At 43.2% G+C, this 21289-nt stretch overlaps 2 protein-coding genes across 5 annotated transcripts; both read right to left on the bottom strand.

The window, feature by feature from the left end:
* Positions 1–334: 334 nt before the first annotated feature.
* znf711 (zinc finger protein 711) lies at positions 335–8148 on the bottom strand. Of its 4 annotated transcripts, none has more exons than XM_019272546.2 (9): positions 7657–8142; positions 5776–5842; positions 5557–5638; positions 5338–5435; positions 4269–5126; positions 4017–4163; positions 3706–3885; positions 3329–3466; positions 335–3194 (listed from the first exon to the last, which is right to left on the bottom strand). In XM_019272546.2, the coding sequence occupies exons 4-9, from the start codon at positions 5414–5416 to the stop codon at positions 2014–2016; spliced, it is 2583 nt and encodes an 860-aa protein (XP_019128091.1). In that variant the 5' UTR covers positions 5417–5435; positions 5557–5638; positions 5776–5842; positions 7657–8142; the 3' UTR covers positions 335–2013. The 4 variants fall into 4 exon arrangements, with proteins under 4 accessions (XP_019128091.1, XP_019128089.1, XP_019128092.1 ...); XM_019272544.2 differs by having other exon boundaries at positions 5776–5839; XM_019272547.2 differs by lacking the exon at positions 5776–5842 and having other exon boundaries at positions 4017–4160; positions 7657–8148.
* A 422-nt stretch (positions 8149–8570) lies between these two features.
* Positions 8571–21289, bottom strand: zgc:66447 (SLAIN motif-containing protein-like). Its single transcript, XM_010736223.3, has 9 exons — positions 20912–21289; positions 19786–20471; positions 16274–16410; positions 14647–14769; positions 12378–12518; positions 11128–11457; positions 10861–11004; positions 9563–9860; positions 8571–9428 (listed from the first exon to the last, which is right to left on the bottom strand). Exons 2-9 carry the CDS (start codon positions 20460–20462, stop codon positions 9374–9376), a joined length of 1905 nt encoding a protein of 634 aa, XP_010734525.2. The 5' UTR covers positions 20463–20471; positions 20912–21289; the 3' UTR covers positions 8571–9373.

Below are 21289 nucleotides of genomic sequence, written 5' to 3'. Positions count from 1 at the left end.
AAGATGATAGTGTGATGAGGGCTTCACTTTCTACAGAGACAATACGGCGCATAGACGACATTCAGGGCAGAAATATCAAAACTACAATCACATGATGTCCTCCTTGAATCAGATTATAACCCTACTATATGAATTAAGGACGTATGGAACAATTAAAGCAGTTTTCAGTCTGATCCTCTTGAGTAGAACGACCTGAAACAACAGTTGACATAATTTCAATAAAGTACAGATTTGCTACAACCAAACTTTTAAATTAAATTGTTACATGGAGCTAAAACCTCAGACTGTCGTCACATGGTGATTCCTTTTAGCGGGACACAAAGGACAAAAAGCGTAAAAAGATAATTGTTTATTTTGGTTCTTCCCCACCAGTAGTTTATCCACAATCAGACTGAAAGAAAATATAGACTAAGGTACACGAAATGCAGGGATTTTTAATATATACCACAATTAATTTCATGGAGACAGCATATGTGCATACTTTAAAGACTAATGCCAATATGATGACCACCGACTTCAAGGGAATAATCCCAGGTTTGGGATTGGGTTGGGTTATTTAGGATTGTAGGACGAGGGTCTGGGAAACTTGTTAGTGAGCACAAACAAAACACAAAACCCAATCACTTATCCATAGAACAAAACGATAAATGGTTTCACCCACCACTGTCAATGACAATTCAGTTTTGATGAAGTAATGGATCGTGCCCACTTAAAACAATCTTTACCATTACCAACTCACAAAGCTCTGTAATTATTTATCATGTAGGATGTGTGTCTGTGTGTGTGTATATACACATTATATGTATATATGTATGTGTGTGTTTGTGTGTACACACACATAATTAAAATACAAAAAGTTATTAAAGTGCTTTCTACTGACTCAAACACACAATCTCTGAGAGAACGGTATTGATACAGCATGTTTGAGAGTTAAAAATCACTTCTTTTCTGATTAGCTGTGTTCATCAGTGCTTCAGGGATAAAGACCAACAGATGTAAGGCATGATTGCAATCAAATGGTTAGCTGAGAGAGCACACCTGTGTCATAGGTAACATCACACATACGCAACTTACAGTGGTAGTTCAAGATATAACAACTTCAGGGGTCATCAAATGTGAAGCAAACCATCTGTCAAGTTCATACAATAATACACCTGTTAATTATCGGCACCATTATAGCAGATATAATAGCAGATTTCTGTGTGAGAAATGTGGTGTGGACACTAAAGGGATATTCTACTAATATACCAAGTGCGCCATTTCTCCTCCTTGTTAGACACTGCTGATCAGACCAGAAAAAAACTCTGAACTTTTAAGACATATTGACAGAATATAGCCTATATTATACATGACTAATTTAATGGAACTCCAACATCCAAAGTGCCGGAAGCTCGGCGGTTAGATTTATTGAAATATCTTTTTAAGGTGCGTAATGCGTCAACATCACTCAAAACCATTTATGAACTCATGAATGGCCCTGCCCTTTAAAGACCAGATGGCATTGAAAACAAATGTCAGGGTAAAAGCTGGTTAATAAGGAAAAGAGATACTAGTTGGTACTATGGAGGCAAACATCTCCTGTACTCATTCCGCATCATCTGAAGAACTGGCGTGACGTTCACAAAGCACCGCTTTCTGTTTTTTACAGGACACAGTCATCATCTTGCAGCATTTCAGCTGAGTGGGTATAAAAATATAGACATTTGAGACCCTGAATATATGTTCTTATGTGATTTTCTGCAACAAAACAAAAACACAATTTACAGCTGTCCCACTCAGTGTACACAGTCTTCTTTAGACTTCACCCCATCTAAAATGTGTTCTTGCATTACCCCGGGGGGGAAGGAGGTTTACACCCATTACAACACAGAACACAGAACGGCAATTATAATGTTGTCATCTTCATCAACAGCCTACACCCGCCATTTCTTTGTTAATACACTAAAATTACCTCTGGGCGTGAGACACAGAATTACTCTGGGAAAGAGGAGTGTGTTTGTGTGTGCAATGACATTACATCAACATGTCTTTGTGATGCCTGGCTATGTGCTGGCTCTTCTCCGAAGGCCTCCTAAAGCCCTTGGTGCAGTAGTCGCAGCGGTGGGGGTAGTCCTTGGTGTGAATGGAGATGACGTGGCGTTTGAAGCCAGAAGCGTCCGTACTGTTATACTCACAATACTGGCACTGATAAACCTTTCTACCACTGTGTGTCTTCATGTGCTTCTTCAGCTCAGCGGGCTGCCGGAAGCCTCGCCGGCAGCGCTTGCACTTAAAGGGAAGGTCCTTCGTATGCAAGGACAGGATATGGCGACTCAAGGTAAAGGTATCAGGAGCGTTGAAGTTACAATGCCGGCACTGGTGCACCTTGTTGCCCTTGTGTGTCTCCGCGTGTTTCTTCAACTCTGAGGGCCGGTGAAAGCCTTTCTCACACACGTCGCACTGATGAGGAAAGTCCTTGGTGTGAACAGAGATAATGTGTCGTTTCAGGTCACTGGAGTTGGTGCTCTTGTGCTCACAATGTGGGCATTGATGGGTCTTGTGGCCTTGCACTACCTCTATATGACGCTGGAGCTCCCGTGCATCAGCGTAGGCTTGGGGACAGTGGCTGCACTTGAAAGGCAGATCTGCACCGTGCTTGCTCTTGATGTGAGTCTTTAGGTTGGACTGATCTGCACAGCGGAACTCGCAGTGCGGGCAGTGGTAAGGCTTCTCGCCTGTGTGGGTCCGCATGTGTTTCTTCAGCTCTGACGGGTGGCGGAAGCCTTTGGCGCACTCGACGCACACGTGTGCAAAGTTCTTACTGTGCACGGCCAGCAGGTGACGGTTGAGCAGGCCCTGTTCAGCCGTCTCATAATCGCAGTACTTGCAGTGATGCAGTTTGGGCTCCCGGTCCTTGACGATGAGCTTGTCGGAGCCCAGGGGGCTAGACTCGTGGTAGCGCCGTGCATACTCGGTGTATTCTGGAGAACGCTCACTGTTGTGGCTCAGCAGCTTGTGACTCTCCAAGTGGTTGTGGAAACTGATTTTCTTGTTGGTGGTAAAGTCGCAGTCTGTGCACTGGTACTTCTTCTTCAGGAGGTGGTCCGGGTGGTTCTTCATGTGACATTTAAGGAAGCCTCGTGAGCGAAACTTCTTACCACATATGTGGCAGGGGTAGACGGTCAAAGGCATTCCATCTGGTCCAATGATGACAGCTGAAAGAGATCGTTGGAAAATAATTTGAAATACTATCAGCAACCTTTAAAATAAAATGTGAATTGCTTATTATCAAATCATAGAAATTTGTTGATATGACACAACAAAACTACTATGCTAATGCTGATCATACCAGTCTGACACTGCCGCGTGTCTCCTTTCTTCTTTTTCTTTGTTTTGGCTTTAAGGGCGCCGCGGTTGGCGCCCAGCCCCTCCCGGATTTGCAGAAATTGTGTAGATGCTCCATTCTTCACCTGATCAACTGTATTACCTGCACAGACAGTTTAGATTTAATTACCAACAATGTGGATAACATCCAACCTGTGGCATATGTTATACAAACAGCCCAGACACATGGTAATAGATCTTGTAGTTCAGTCAGTCATCTCAGAAAATGGCTGATGTACAACAGCATCCTCTTACTGATTGCTTCTCAACAATCAAAGACTGAAGGTTTGCTCTTTCTACTTGATAAAATGGACTAAAAGCTGTTTTCCAAAAGAAACATACTGATGTCATCATCGTCGTCATCATCGCTGTCATCGTCATCATCTTCTTCTTCTTTTGGATGGTTCTTGACTGCCATGTAGACCATCTTGTCGCGGCCAACTCCAAGTCTCCCCGACGATGCAGCTTCCAGGTCAGGATGGCCATTCTGATAATCGTCCTCTGTTATCACTTCTGTTCCACCTGCGCAGGGGAAAAAATAAAATAGAATTTCATCAAAGCCCTGATCTGTATACAGTTTCACAGGGGAGAGTGTTTGGGTAATTTCTTCCACTGTTGAAAGGATTGTATCGATTGTTCCTCGAGTCACTTGCCTAAATCGTCATCTGCCTCAGCTTTGAAAATGTAGACTTTGATGACCTCAGAGCCGTCCTCCTCTTTAGATTCCTTGTCTTCCATGACCTCAGTGCTGATCTCAAGGGGAGTGTCTCCAATGTCCAGCTTCTCTCCTACCTCATCTACTACAGTGACACAAATAACCTTGATTGTTAAATATTTGCAATAATAAAACATGACATTGCATAAGAACAGTGTTTCTTAATATAATTTGTTTTCAGCTGTCTTACAGGAGATCATGAGGTAATCCTCAGAGCTGCTTCTTGCATCATCGTCCTCATCTGTCTGCAGGGGAACAGCCTCAGTTGGCAGCTGTTCGTTGATTATAGTTTCAGAGTTGGCCTCCGTCACCATTAGGCCTTCTGACACAAGTTGGTGGTCCAGAGTGTTGCCCTGGTGCTCAGACAGAAGTTCTGCCACAAACACCTGGTCTGGCATGTCATCATGGTGGTGGTTTGAGTCCTGGATAAGGTCTGTGGTCAGGACGTGGTGGTGATGAGAGTCCAGAGCTTCCTCCATCGCAACTTCTGTGCCCAGAATATTCTCAGGCATGATCACGCTGTGTTCTGAGGACACCATGTCTTCAGTGGTGATTTCATGGGTCTCTACACCTTGAGATTGCAATTCCACATCTACCTCCAGACCTTCAACAACCTCGGCTTCCAAACCCTCCACTTCCACCTCCTCCTCAAGGCCCTCAACAACGTGAGCTTCCAGGCCCTCGACATCTACCTCAGTTTCCAGGCCCTCCACCACTTGCGCTTCGAGACCTTCCACTTCCACCTCACCCTCTAGGCCCTCGACAACATGAGCCTCCAGCTCTACCACCTGCGTCTGTAGCTCCTCAACCACTTCAGCCTCCAAGCCTTCGACATCCGCATGTAAGCTCTCCACTACTTCGGTCTCTAGCCCTTCGACCACCTCGGTCTCCAGGCCTTGAACCACCTGAGTCTCTAGGCCTTCCACCTCAAGCCCATGCTCCAGGAGGATGCCTTCGTCCGTCATCACATCAGAAAGAAGCATACCCTCAGGCACAGACACCACAATGTGCTCCCCATCAATGTGAGCCAGACCTCCCATGCCTGCAACTGTGAACACAAGACACAGAGAGGGGTACATGACAAACTGTTTCAAACTACAACCCAGTGTTTGTACATTCTAGTCACAGTTAAGACGTCACGGCATCCTGCCATGATTGAGAGGGTGTATCATCTTCTTGTTGTTTTGCATGATTACATGTTAAGATGAAGACCCATTTACAATATAATGATCATTTCCTCATCCCACTTGACCACCTACCAAAGTCTTGCATGATCATAGCGTGGGGCATCTTCAGCTCCTGAGTGTGTAGCTCCAACACCCCTCCTCCTTGATCCATGTCTTCACCCAGAAAAATACTGAAAATTACAGTGCAAACTGTAGTAACAGTTCCCTTTCATGTTGGCAGTGTGCAGGACTAATAATGAAAGTGAATGCAAAAGCTGAGAACGGTACTCTAGTCCAGATGTCAATACATACCTTCACATTTGATGACAAAACCCTTAGAATAAAAGCAATAAGATACTTGACGTGCTTCCTTCCATCAAGGTAACCAATCCCTCTGTCGATAAAAAAAACATTTATGAGCGTTACACTGATAATAAAGAGAAAATGGAAAAGAGGTAGTGAGTCAGTTAAATGTAATATATGTGTTGTAAAGATTTAAAAACAACATTTCTATAAAGGGTTCATGTTTACAGTAAACAGCTCTGTAGCCTGGATGTTGAACTGTTGACCTGCCGTTGGACTCCGTCCATACTATCTGCTGAGAGAGATCCTGCATGTCAGCATCGTTGTCCTGTACATCCCTCCCTCTGCAAACCAACACCTGCCTGCAGCACCTGCATACCCTCCTCCATTCACCTGACTGTCTCCTCCGCCTGTCTCACCACCATGGAGAGCAGAGCTTTCAGCCGCTCTGCTCCCCAGCTCTGGACCTCTTTAGGTCTTTAGGTCAAGTCTACACTTAACACCCACCTGTTTAAAATCGCCTTTTCCATCTGATTCAATTGCATTGTCCTATTTTAACCTGTTTTTAATGTTGTATTCTTGTAATCTGATATACCTTTATGGTTATTTTTTGTTTGTTTCTGTTATTTGCTGTCTACTCTTATTTAATACATATCCCCTGTCCTGGCGTTGCTACATTGGCTCCCCGGTTTCTTTTAGAATAGATTTCAAAATTTTACTGTTTGTTTTTAAAGCTCGTAACGGCTCAGCCGCCCCAGTATTTGACCCGAGCTTCTCCACATCCACATCCCCGCCAGAACTCCGAGATCCTCGAGTCAGCTGCTACAGGTCGCCCCTAAAACAAAAAACTGAAAACCAAAAGGTGACCGAGCCTTTGTGGCGGCGGCGGCCCCTCGGCTCTGGAATAACTTGCCCTGGCACATCCGATCTGCTGGATCATTTGAGGTTTTTAAATCCTCCCTAAAAACTCACCGTTTCTCTCTGACTTTTAACCAAGTTTAAATATCTTAGCATTTATCTTAACCTTTTGTTATTATGGTATTATATGTTAATTATATGTATTAACCTGTGGTCAGGTGTTTTATAAATAAAGGTTGAGTTATTGTACGGTGTCCTTCGGTGACAGAAAGGTGCCTATGAAATAAACTGTATTATTATTATTATTATTATTATAATATACACAAGGCAGGAAAACTCCTGCTGCCACTGGGCAGTTCAAGTGTTGACCACGGGCTCCATCCTTTGCCTATCAGGAGTACTACAGGCGGCTTCAACCTGAGCACATACAGCTCTCCACCTGGAGCTGGCTGAGCCTGATGGCTGGAGCCCAGCCGAGACAAAGGGCTGCCCCGCTCAGTGTGCAGGAGGACGAGCAGCTCACAGGAAACAAGCTATGATATTTCGTGAAGGTGTGAAAGTCTTTCTGTCTGTGTGTGTGTGTGGAGGGGGTTGCATTGTCACATGACAGTTCAAAATAAGCCAAATATGTCACGTCTGCAACGGTGTGTGTTCCTGTTTGCCACACTGCGAAATAATAAAACAACTCTTTGCACAAAAAAAAGAAACTACACATGCTCGGAGCTTATGTCCGCCAGTGAAAGTACCGCAGACGTTATGCAATGCATTTAAAAAAAAGACCAAAAAAAAAAAAAAAAAAAAAAGACGTGAGTCCGCCCCTCCACCCACCGGAGCTAACGGAGCTAACGGGGGCTAGCAGCGCGAGCTAGGGGCCGTTCCTCCACGCGCCATTTTGTTTTAGCATAACGGCTAACTCCCCCCTCCCCCCCACAAAAAACAACCGATCTCCTCACAAAAGCATCCGAGTTTGCACAACAACACTTGTGCGTATTGTAAAAAAAACAACTAGTTAAGCACTAAAGCAACGAGCCTCGTTAGATTATTATTATTGTTTGTTTTGTTACACGTAATGTGACGCGACGACCCGAGCCGACCGTTGGTGGGCTAGCTCCGCGAAGCTAAGCTAAGTGAAGCGGAGCTCGTGCCGCATTATCTTCCATGTTGTTTTTCTGAAGGAGGCCGCGCTACGGCCCGACTGGGCCCTCGCGTCTTATTCCACATGCCATTCAAACCGATTCAAAATAATTTTACCTGATAACGTCGTCTTCAGACTCTATCGGTGTTTCTCCCCCCCCTCTCAGTTTTGTCTGTTATTGTTTTGGTTTATTTTTGACGGTAAGCTAAGTGCGGCCTGCAGTTTTGGATCCCCGGGCACCCTTTGCTAGGCCTCGGCCAATCAGCTTGCTTCCTGACAAGCAGGAGGAGGGAGGGCGGGGGGCAGACAATGCGTGGCCTCGTTTACCGCTGATCCCTTACTATTTGCGTCATGCATAAGAGAGCAGAGAGTTACATTAACGCAGACATTCTCACAAACGGCGAACACGTTTACACACCCGGCTCTGACACACAAAAATCCAAACACCTTAAGAAATATATATGTGTTTATTTTTAAACGTGGACGCACACTGTGCTCTCTTTGACTTTGTGCGCGCTAGATGAGGCCTGTAGGCCATTTTGTCAAGGAGGGGAGTGGAGGGGGAGCGTCTCGTTTGGTCATGCACCCAGGAAATATCCGGGTGATAATGACAGTATTAGATTAGATATACACTTTATTCACCCCACCACGGGGAAATTTACTTGTTACAGCAGCAGAGGAAAGTGTAGCATACACTGCAGGATTAGAAAAAAAAGAAAAGTAGAAAAGGCAAAAAACAAAACAAAACATTAAACAGACAGAAATATCTATAACCTACACAATAAACATGAAAAACAGACAAGTAGAGGATAAAAGTGGCATGATATATAAAAAGAGTATTGTAATGTAAAGTGACCATAGTGTAAGAAATATTGCAAAGAAAGTGACCATGATACAAATAATATGTAATAATAATATTGCCGCTGCTGTTGCACTTCATATTATGACTAATTAGCCTGTTAATGTAAACATTATCTACACTTGGCATGCATAGATAAAAAAAAATAAAAAGAACAGAAATGCAACAATCTTAGTTTCAGGGTAGAGTTTATTATCCATTCTCATTACAGCTCCTAATTTTCAGAGGCACTCTGCATGAGGGTGCATAGCTGTCCTAAGGCACACAGCCTTCGTGCATAAACGTTTTTTTTTTTCTTTTTCTTCTTTATTACAGTGGTATCCAAAAGCAAACACTCAAACCACCTATAGATATGCAGTAAAAATGCCTGGAAAACACAGTACCGTAACAGTACCTTTAATGAATCAAGATTACTTCTGGTATTAGAAAGAGTGTTGCAGCTGAAATGCACCTTGGCACAAACCTTATTTTGCCCTATTTCATATTATTTGTAAGGGCAGTGTGGTCTACAGGAGTTTGCATTGTTGTGTACTCAAAGAGCAAAACACATACACAACACAATTCTAATGATACTTTCACAATGAACCAATCAAACATTCATAATATCACACAGATCATTGTGGGACACGTGGAAGATTTGTCATATTGCAGTTACATAATGATGGAAAGGCTGTAAGGATAAGGAAAAACAACAAACCAAGCATGCAAGACTCAGCACCTTCATCTAGTAGGAATTCACACAGAAAAATGAACAAACCAGCAATATCTTTATTTAAATTGTCTTCATATCAAAGAGATGAGTCGTAACTACGAATCCAGTGCAGCCCAGTGCTCCAGCCTAAAATGGGGGGGGGGACCCAAAAGGTTGTACGACACATTTGTGTACAGAGCGGCTGTGTTTGTACTATGAGAGGTAATGGGTAGAGGTCAGGTGAGGAGTTGCAGCAGTGAACATCCTTCATCATCGGTCAGACTCAGTAACAGCCATCTTTCCAGGATTCATCTGAGATTTTAGTCATGCCCAAAGACCTGTTAATGAAATAGGGAGTTAGTCTTCATTCATACATAGTATCAAATTGTAATGATCTGAATGGCATGAAAACTATATTATTAAAAAAGGACATGTTCAACATTCCTTCCTATCTTTCCTTTTAAGCACTCACCTCCTTGTCGGCTGTGAAAGTTTACTCCTGGTGGATGCTGATGGCGCAGCCTGTCCTCGGCCCACGGCGGGCCTCCCTCCCCCAGTGGAGGCTCTCCCGGGTATGTAGGCCCCACCATTGGCAAAGCCTGGAGACTGGACCCTGCGCCCTCCTCCTGCAGGAGGGGCCTGGATAACAGGAAGACCTCTGGAAGGCTGACGACCTGGTGCCATGGGGCCCACGGGAGCGACAGCTTTAACTGGTGCCCGCACGGAGAGAGGTGACTGACCGCTGCTACGCAGCCGACTACAAGCCATACCTTGAGTGGAAGAAAGACACAGTGGTATAATTGAAACTCAATCAGGTACTTCTTCCAGACAAGTTGGGAAATCAAAAGAATATCGTGAATACATCTAAAAATTAATATGCCGTAGTTAAAATCCAAACCCCTCTTGTGGCCTTTAGAAGTTGTAGGCAAGGAGAAGAAGAGAAACATTTGGGGATGGTTTGTTGAACTCCCATAAGCAGCTGTGCCCCATCATATGGGTTTGTTACAGATGATTATGATTATGTGGTTATGGTTAGTCTGTCGAGGTTAGATTGATACATGTATTTAGAGTCACACTAATATTATTTTTGTTTTTCTTTTGTTTGTTAACAGATTTGTCAAAAAGTAAAAAGTGCACATGGTATTTGTTGGCATTAATTTTGGTGTTTTGTTGACAGTGGCTCTTGGAGCATTCATACAGTCATACGGATTTCAAGTCTAATTTCATAATTTATTAATAATCAAGTACTAATTTACTAATTCAATCTCAGCTGTGGTTAAATTGTAGCTTTCTTGTTAATAAATACAATTTCTTCAGTTCAGAATCTCACATCCTTAAGGTATAAAGAAAAAAACAAACACATTGAATACATTTCCTTTTTCATATTTGCAAGGCCAAAAAAAAAAGCCTGCATTTTATCCATGGTTGTTGGCTAGCAGTTGCCTTGTTCATTACCACTGTAGATTAGTGGAATCAAGTGGAACCGTTTGCCAAGAACATGGATTATGTCGCCCACATGCACATGCGAGATATAAGCAAAATGAAAATCCACTCGGAAAGACAAAAACTGCTCCACCGTGCTAGTAGTGATCAAATATTCTACAGGGTACCTTGAAGAAGAATCTTCCTGAATATTGATCAAACCTTACCTGTGGTCATGCAGAGGTTAAGAGGAGGTAAAGTGGAGTGGTAGGATAAGTCACATTACAAGGGGCAAAGGCAAAGTTCCCCTATATGGTGGTGCAGACCAGGTGAAGAGGGTGGGGTTACCTGTGGAGGGGGAGTGAGTCAGGTGGGACATGCGGTTGCCAGAGCTCTGGAGGTTAGCCTCCATGCTGCGGCTGTTTCTGACTGCCTCCAGTGAACGTAGGCTGGTGCGGGGGGCCAGATTAGGCATGCTGTGCCTCAACTCCTCTGGAACCACACATATAGGACACATTTAGCGACAATACAATGTGTATCATTACAGGGTTGATACAACAAGAATCTCTGAGCGGGCACTGTGATCTTCCTGACGTATTACTGGTTATAGCGTACCCTCGCTCTTGGCAAATTTAAGCAGCTCTGCACTGGGGCCCTGTAGAGATCGTCTGGGTGCTCTTGTGCGTGGGGCCCCGAGTCGGCTGCTGTATTCCTGACCGTGGTTGGAGGTGGAGGGAGACAGGCACCGGGGTGAGCCTAAAGGCGAGGGCGTGAAGCGTTGTCGTCGCTGGGGCATGGAGCAGAACCCATCCTCTTCGTCCTCCAGGCTGTAACTGTCAAATTCCTGATCGCTGTAGGTGCCACCTCGGCGCAGGGACTGCAGAGAGGCTGTGGAGCTGCGACGTGATGCAGACGCTGAGCTGGAAGCATAATCCTGCCTCAGACCTGACACCAAAAAGTTTTTATGGTTAAAAAAAAGAAACTGCATAGACATGGAGCCATGCAAGTACACTTGCACGCACAGACAGACTCATGCATTCATCTACAATTACAGAAAACGACTCAGCGCTTCAGTCAAAAATATGTAACTGATGTACTAAGGTGTAAAAAATGGCTTTAGGCTAATTCAGTCTCAGCTTACCGTATTTTCCGCACTATAAGGCGCATCGGATTATAAGGCGCAACTTCAATGAATGGCCTATTTTAAAACTGTTTTCATATATAGGGCGCACCGCATTATAAGGCTATAGAATAGAAGCTACAGTAGTGGCTGGGGTTACGTTATGCATCCACTAGATGGAGCTGCGCTAAAGGAAATGTCAACAAAACAGTCAGATAAGTCAATCAAACTTTATAAATAGAATACAAACCAGCATTCTGACAACTCCGTTCACTCCCATAATGAATAAAAAGCTGTTTTATTATTTTTCCCGAGGTAATGTCAGTGATGTAGTATTTTCGCGACACAAATGGTGTTGGACTGGAATTCCTCTTTACCGTTCTTACCGCTGTTACTTCCATAGACATATATACATAGACGCCTCATTGAGCAGGTTGGTCCGTTGCTGCAATACGTTAACACGTCCGCCATATTGGATGTGGCAGATCTGCCCATAAACTAATACAAGGAAAAGGGTTGCGCTCTACTTTGATGTACGATTCAGTGCTCAATGCGGCGTCTACGTATATATGTCTATGGTTACTTCGGTGACGCCCCCTGACTACGGTAGCCATGATTAACCAATATTGATCCATATATAAAGGCGCACTGTTGGCTTTTGAGAAAATTGAAGGCTTTTAGGTGCGCCTTATAGTGCGGAAAATATGGTACATGTGATGTATGGTACACAATGTGAACAACTTACTTTCTTCTTGTAGGCGAGCCATGATCTGGACATCAGTGAGATCCTGCAGCTTATAGCCCATAGAGATGGAGTCATCGGATGTGCTGAGCTCACTGTCTATGGAGGACTGCGAGCTCAGGGCCGAGTGCATGCTTGTGGCACCTGTAAACACAGTGGGATACTTGTTACAACAAGGTGCCGCTCATGCATTAATGGTAACTAGAACCTGACTGTTATGTGATTTTTGAGCCTGTGACAAAAAAAACAAACAGCTTTCATATCAGAGCCTATCAGTTAACATATACACCGATACCGATATGTCTGCAATAGGCTGACATCGGCAGATAATATCAGCCAACTGATACAGTCAGGCTCAAATGGTAACAATATTAACCACAGTTTCTGCCATTCCCATTTCTCTTGAGGAGGATTACTTTAAATTCTCGAATAAGCCAGTACTGAAATAATGGTTGTGTGGTTTGGCTGAACAAATAAAAGGACCTTTACTGTAATGGCTACAGGGCAGGGCTGTCCTGAAAGGAGAGAACAATGGAACTGAACCTTTACAATCATTCAACACACTGACTATAGTGTGTATTTTAATTTGCAATTTTAATTTGCAAAATGGATATTCCTTGCTATTCGTCGCAGGATGATCACATCACGGGATGATAACTAGCTTTTCAACCCAAGAACACGACAAATTTGAAATTGTATATGAGCCCCAAGTCCTGTCCTGATTAATGGCCCCATTTTATATCATAAAATGAGTATGACAAATACTGGACCATAACCTATATGATAACTAAAGATTAGATGCCAACGGGATCTTTCAGACTCTACCCTGTAGATAATAGGGAGTGATTGATCAGGCTCATACAATGTAGCACATCACATTGCTGATTGTTTAAAGTTGGGAAATATCAGAGAGAAGCAGCTCTATTAGTCACAATCAGCTCGAGAAGCTGTGTGAAGTAAAACTCACTGTACCTCAACTAACATATGAATATTTTACTTTAATTATCTTACTTATTACTTGGCTGATATTTGAGAATTTAAGATTTGAAAGCAGTCAAATCTGTTGGCAATCACATTTGCGACTTTTAAATTAACACGTCTGTCCACTCTGACTTCTCTACAGCCTTGCCCAGCAGCATAGGTCCAAAAAGCTTGCTGATTATGCACAGGAGAGATGTATGCAAAATACGCCGCCAGACATTTCTGTCTGACAAAGGCCTAACTCTCAGTCTGAGACAAACAGGAAATGACAACATCATCCGGGGGCATTTGGTTATATAAAAAAGTCTGGGATTAGAGAGAGTCACCACCCACAAGCCAAGCATTTACAAGTTCATGCAAAGACATGTTATTTATAGGGGGTTTTCACAACAACAGCACTGTTGGTCTTTGCACAGCGAAGTGCCAGGTATTGTGAGACAATGTGAGGAATAACAGGAGTGCAAAGAAACTGTGACAATCACCACAAAGATCACAGCGTCATACATTTCACACAGGTTAGCGTCGCCTAACACCCTCAATACACCCTGTTCCCATCCCCTGAAATATAAACCACATATACTTTACATAACTGCTTCCCATCTTCCAAAGTGTACTAGTGTTACAGATCTACCAGGCACACAGTTTTCCACACTCATTTCAATACGCCATGAAGATTAACTCTGGCTAACATGATTAAAAGGCACCAATTCATCCCAGAGGATATCATGTCGGTTTTAATTTTAAAATAATCTCTGTTTGTTGTGCAGTCATGTAATCAAAAAGCTTTGTGGGGAAGATCTGTGTTTGTGATGAGTTCAAGTGTTGGCAAACAAACAGCAACCTCTGTCATGCCAGGAGAAACTAAATACATATTTGCTCTTTTGACATCTGTATAAAACTCGTTTGACAAGGTAGTCCTGAATGCACTTTGCGGTTCAACAGACACAAATTTAGTCTGTCATATCAGACCTTTCTATAAAAATAAAACCTTTTATAATCACTGTGATGGATTATTTTAATACAGTGATAAGAATGCCTGGTAGAAATTAATCTAGAATATTTACAGCCTGTTTTGAAAAACGGTGAACAGTAATGTGCAGTATATGCGTCATACGGTAAACTGGGTAAAAACATGCAACAATGCCAGAATAATCCCCCCGAGAGGACACATTGTTGATGCATTAGTGCACACACAGATCAACTGACCTATATCCTTACAATAACTGACGTCAATCCCACTGTTGTGTTGAGCAGAAACTGAGGAGCACAGTGTGTTAATGACATGCCATACCTGAAGTGCCACAGGTTAGTAGGGATTTGTTAGTTGATTTGTGGTACCCAGGAGAGATCAGGCCTGAGCCTGCCGAGCCCGTCTCTGCTGATGGGCTACTGTACATGTTCCTCCATCGAGATGCTGCAGGGAACAGGAGAGGAGAGGTTAGGTATTCTCACAGAAGAATATATACACAAAGGATGATATGGACATGAAGAATATGTATGATTGTGAATGTAAATTATATCAAGGGCTCCATTTTTAAATCGCTTCAAAAAGTACAGAGCAATAGTCTTGGACTGTGTGTGTGTCTTTTTGAATAAAGAATTGTAATCTCAAGGGAATCACGCTGCAGTCTTGATCATATCAAAATGTGACGCAGAAGCCTATCAGGAAAAAAATCTGAATCACCTTTTTAAAAAAAAGAAAGGAGGCTGTGACGCACAGGATTAATGAACACCGGTAATCCAATGGCTTTCGCAAATGGGCAAAATTCCGACTGGTCTGAAGTGTGTAGAGGTGAGTGTGTGGTTATTTCGCAGTAGCCTGGAGTCATTAGGCTTTAATTAAGGTTCACACAGTGGATGGTTGAGCATAATAGTTCTCTGGTGCAGCACAGCTCCAATCAGAGGATGCAGATTCGTCAACATATTTGACCTGCTGCCTTCAGATCGCTCCAGGGATTTAACAAATCACTCTTTATACATAAAACAGCTGTGCACGACAGATCCTGGCAGAATCCCTCTTATTTATGCCAATTTAAATCTGGGCTTTTTAGCATTATTATTTTTGTATATACAAGTATTCTCTTGTTGATAAAAATCACCAGACCACCATGAAGTTAAGAAACAGACGCGGCTCTGTGACCGAAATACCAACAACCCCCTACCTGTTTGCACCTTTTCTCCAACCTGTGTACCGTGTGCATTCAGCACCCAGAACTGTCACAAACTTTGCATTTATACTGTTGAAAACAAAAGTTATGCTTCATTTAGACATTAAAAAAAAAACTTTTTTCACAGATCTTTACTGCACACCCGATAGTTTCTATTGTTTGGTTAAAATAGGCTCTCTACCACCAACCAGTTTCATGCTGTCCCAGAGGCCAGCGGGAGGTAATCCAACCCCAGCGTATGACATGCACTCTTTCAACCCCAGTGTGAATAGCTTTGTTGTTCAAGTTCTGCAGTGTGCAGGAAGTAAGATCCGCGAGCAGGATAAATAATACATGCGGCCTGTTGGATCAGATACAAACTTCTGTCCACACATAGAGATGTACACATCACTCTGGCTTTGTCATACAACTAAAACACACATACAGGTCGGTGCACACGCACAGTGGGGCTAAGCAGTAAATAAGAACGCAGCACATTCACAGAAGGAGGTGAGGCGGTCTGCCTTGGCTGAATTAGGTGCTTGATTTAGGCCAACCACCATTAAGGCAGCGACATGTGACTCAAAGACCTTCAGATACAAACAATTTGTTTCTCATTTATTATGAAAGATGTTGCTTGGCATTTGAAATGGACTGAAAGAATTTTTAATATTGGGGTTTATGTGAATGAAATGTGCAGATTAAAACATACTTCAAGTATTTCAAAGAATTTAATGCAAAGATGTATGTATGTGTTTGTTAGATGCTTACTCTGGTCCAAACGGTTGATCAGGGTCCGACAAGCCATTTCTGTCTCTGGGCTGCGGTGGTCAAGAGCCTGCCGGCACCACTTCAATGGAGACTCTGGGCCTGGATTTGCTACTTGCTTTTTTGGAGACACATACAACCTGTGAGGAAGAGGCAGACATGAAAAGTAACTAACTAATTAGTAACTAACTAAATGGGAAAACTGAGGTAGAGACAAGGAATATCAGGGAGAAACAAAGCCTCATCTACTTTTTTTTTTAAATTTTTTATCAAATGTGCCAGTAACTGCGAAACAGAAGATTTAAATACAAATAAGCTGTAGATTAGTGTGTCTGTAAGGTATGCACTTAATAGTATTGAACATGCAACGTGCAGTAAGAATGTTTTTCACACTGCACAATGCAGACAGGGCTGACCACAGGCATAATTAATGCCCAACCACTGAATGGATTTCCAGCAACAGGACATGGAAGCAGCAAAGATCCAACATCAAACAGACAAGCCGAGCTGTTTTGTTTGAAAAGGATGATGTAATCGGACCAAACAGTGAGCGAGCAAATACTTTAAGTAACTAATGCATCTAATAAATCAGCCTAGGATATCGAGCTGCTCTTCGTCTATGCGTTGACGGGCCACTCTCAGACTACATCCACAGTAAGTACAGCCAAAACAGAGGAATCTAGTGTTAGATTTGTAAATTGCTGTACATTCACTGCCAGAAACCTCCAAATATCTGAATCATCACTATCTGAATTCAACATTTGACTTGGTGTTTCCAATGCCTCCTCTGAGATGTGCCCGGTGTTGCCCCCAGTGAGAGCAAACAGCCATTAGTTCACCACAAGCTTTGAACCGGCGGTCACATGGGCTGATCCTTTTGAGTCAGATACACAAAAGGCCCAGACTGACCGGTTCTGGACCAATCAACAACAAATCATCTTCCCATTGGGTAAACACAAAAGGACCCATTTCCTCCACTGGAGTGAGCAACAAAGCAGAGAGCAATATTCAGGCCAGAGTGTGTGTGAGCGGAGCTGATTCTTTCACATACAGAACATGTTTGATGTAGAAGAATGATGCACGGTTTACTTGCGTTTGATCCATTCACTCTTGAGTTTGGGTCACAGGTTAACACCTGGTTACTGTGACTCACGCAATAGACAGATACACAGCTGTATTTCCAGTAACATGGCTGCTAAACTAAGAAGACGTAATATACAGGAACTCATAAATCGGTGTGATATAAGTAGAGGCTGTGTTTGTTAATAGTAGTCTCTACAATGTTTACACTTAAGATGGACATACTATACTGTACTATATTATACCTCTGTAATAATGAGAGCAGTATTTATGGATAACAGGCTCAAAAGTCAGCAGTATACATCTGTACTTAAGATGTTCTCTCTTTTAATATAAACCCAGTTTCAGCAAACACAGGTTTGTTCTCGACTCTGAGTGTGATGAGTTGTAGAGCCTGCATCTATCAGACAATATCGGCTTATCGAGCCATGGATATATTGCTGTCAGCATGTATGTTATCCCAAAACTGAAAATATTTAATATTTTGGTGTCAGCGCAAAAGTTCATCCAGCATGCTTGAACTACAATTTACAACACTGTGGCAAGCAGCACAGAGTACAAGAGAAGAAGCTTGCAGCAATGTCATCTAGAATATGGTTGACATTGTATATGTTAAATTATTTTACGAAGAATATTCAACTTAAATCACTAAAATCCCAAATCGGTCGGGATCTAGCTAGAAGGTTTGAAGTGTAGGCATTTCTGCAGAACTTCATAGGTCAGAGACTTCATGTATACCTTGCAGTTCTTATTTATATCGTGGTCACTTTCTTTGCAAGATTACTTACACTATGGTCACTTTACACTACAATACTCTTTATATATCATGCCACACTTATCCTCAGTACATGTCTGCCTTATCCTCAGTACTTTGTCTGTCTTTGAAGGTTGATTACTTTTTCTTGGTCATTGTGTAGTTTAGATATCTCTGTCTGTTTAATTTCTGTCTGTTTATTGTGCTTCGTTTTTTTTTGTTTTGGCCTCTACTTTTGTTTCTATATTTTGCTGCTGTCACAAGTGAATTTCCCCGTGGTGGGATGAATAAAGTATATCTAATCTAACTTAATTTTTATAAGCTTAGGAATTTATGGAGTAATTATCCAAAAGCAAACAAGGGAGTTTGGGAATATGATGGACATGCACATGGCTGGTACTGTTAAAACGTTGCCCATCTAGGCTAACTAAACGTCTAAAAACATGAACTGCGTACCACTGCAAATATTTTTGTTTCTCTAGTTCAGATTTTAATCCTAGGACTCAAAACCTCACGAGAAGAGTTGCTGCTCTGAGTTGCCCTCACTTCCAGTCTTTCTGTCCTTGTCGCGGTCTAGTCTGGGAGGCCCTCGGATCACATGCTGTAAAAATCCTACCCAAAGCAGTTTAGCCATGTGGCAGCATCCAGCCAGAAGCAGAGCAGATTATGTTGCTGTTTGGATTAGTGGATGCTTTGGCTATGATAACCTCACCAACCACATATGTTATGGCTAATGATGCCAAACCTGAAAATAAGTCATGAACAGTCTGGGCTATTGAGCCCCATGGCTCAGCTGCTAAAGTAGCTACCAGGAACACAATAAAGCACCTGTTTTAAGCAGCGCAGCATGCACGGTATAAACAAACACGTTTAGTTGATATCTGGTAGGAATTTAACATGATTATGATTAATTAACCCTCTACTGCTATTTTTTTGGGGTAATTACAAACTGTTTTAAAGCTTCACCCTGATCTGCATTCATGAACTAATGCAGATATAGCTTTGTTGATCTTTGGTACATTATGTAACAAGGCTTAGGGAGTGCATTCTATGTCGGGGTCAAGTCAACAACAACAACAATAATAATAATAATCATCATCATTTTCTGAAAGAGCTTTTCTTCCTGGTGCCTACTGCATTCTCATTTGTGCTTGATGTGTATCAGAACGTGCCATGTCGACTGCTTCTGAAATTACTCTCATGCTTTCGTTCTCTCTCTTTTCTCCATCACTGAGACCTCATCGTTTCGTATATATTCAGACTTAGTGACTATAAATGGTTGCCACAGTTAAGCAAAGCTTTTAAATTACTTTGTGGAGGAGAAAAATAAAATATACTGTTTATGTCTTGGCCTTAAAGGTCTAATTTTAAATACCAATGCCACATAGTTGCTGCCCTGTGGGGGAGTAACACACTTTAAAATCGGAGGTTAAAATGAAACAGCACGAGTGACTCATCTAGCTGAAGGGGCTCCTCTAACTACACACAGGCAACCGTTACGATGCAGACTTGAAAAGTGGCTTCACTGTAGCCTATATTGCCTAAAATCAACTTCCCGCGAAGGTGACTCCTATGCACTGCTTGATAATTTTGCGATCTCTTGGATATTTGCAAATGTTTAAGCTGCAGCGTAACTATCGAAACATAGGTTGGACAAACCCTAAATAAAAAAAAAACATACCAACTGTCCTCGTCCTCTACTTCTGCACACTCATCTTCCAAATCTAGGACATCCACTTCATCCAGTGCAGTTTGGTCCACCCCTGAGTCGCTCTCTGCAAGTGTCTCTGACTCATAACTTCCCAGAGAGGGGCTCTCTGGTGTCTGGCTTTCCCCCCCAGACTGTCCCCCACCATTGCTATAGGTCAACGCGAGAAAGCCCCCACGTGGATCCTGTCCCTCCTCTTCTTCTTCTTCCACCTCTTCATCTTCCTCCTCGAGCCTGTTGGCCACGGGCAGCGGGGACATGTCTTCGCCACTGCTGCTATCCTGAGGGGGCGACAGCTCAAAGTCCGTGCTGCCGAGCTGGTCGCTGTGCTCCAATCTGAGGCGGGAGTTAGTAACCCCTTCACAAGTCAGCCTCTCATTGATATTGACAGCGGCTGTGAGGTTGCTGTTGCTGCTGGCTCCTCTGTGGATTATAGTCTTCTTGCTCCCCCTGTTACGCAGGGTCTCATTCTGGACCTCCAACCTATGAACAAGCTCCTGCAGTTTTCGGACCTCCTCCAACTCCACCCCTGTGAGGTCTTGACCCCCATCCACTTCCTTCTCGCACCCGGACTTGGAGCTCTCCATGAGGCCATTGGGACTGCCATTGCCAGGTTGGGGGACCACGCTGGCACTGTCCGGGACCACCATGCTCCGACTCTATTGGGAGGGAAGAGTCACATAAACATTAACATGCTGACTGTACTATTTTTTTTTTTCATACACACTACTCTCTTGTTTACACTCAGGAACAGCTGTGAGCATTAGTATACTCTCTAGGAAAGGAGACGAGGGTGCAGAGCTTGCACAAGATAAATTGTAACAATTTGTAGGCAACTTGTAGTCCAATGGGGTAGCGCCATCGACGTGCACTAACTAGCCAGTTTCGGCTCAACAATCACCTCTATTTACATGTCGACGAGCACTAAATCTGCAACTAACGCCACCGTTGCACGAAGCTAGCCACAAAAACGATGCTGCACACCTCTAAGCTGTGAACCAAGACGGTGAATTAAGTCACGCATGAAACATTTGAGCCTCTTTGTTTATCGTTAGCTCGGCTAGCATGCTATCAGTAAAAAAAACAAAAACAAACAAACCGCTGAGTGAGCCGTGTTATCCCGGTCGTCCCAGCGAGCTGATGATTTGAGCTTTGCCCGCCACTCAAGAGCTCAAAGTCCCCTCTCTGTGCAGCAGCGACCGCATGAATGAAGCAGCTAATTACAACCACCTGGACCTGGTCCCCGCCTGCTTGATAGTGATTGTCAAAGGCACAGGGATAAGTCTCAGTTAGCTAGTCCATCTTCTAGTCCTCTTGTTGCTGGAGCATCGCCTAACTGCGTCCACCATAGCGCTCACTGCTAACTAGCTCGTTGATGGACTTTAGTTAGCCCAGTGAGCAGAGCTGCAGCGGCGGCGTCTGCTTTGCCCCTCCCCCCTACGGCCTTTCCCGGATGTCTGCCGCCCCCTATGGCAGT

This window comes from Larimichthys crocea, chromosome I, assembly GCF_000972845.2.
Source record: "Larimichthys crocea isolate SSNF chromosome I, L_crocea_2.0, whole genome shotgun sequence".
NCBI lineage: Eukaryota > Metazoa > Chordata > Actinopteri > Sciaenidae > Larimichthys > Larimichthys crocea.
Note: the sequence above shows the minus strand (reverse complement) of the source record. Positions and strands in the feature narration are given on the sequence as shown.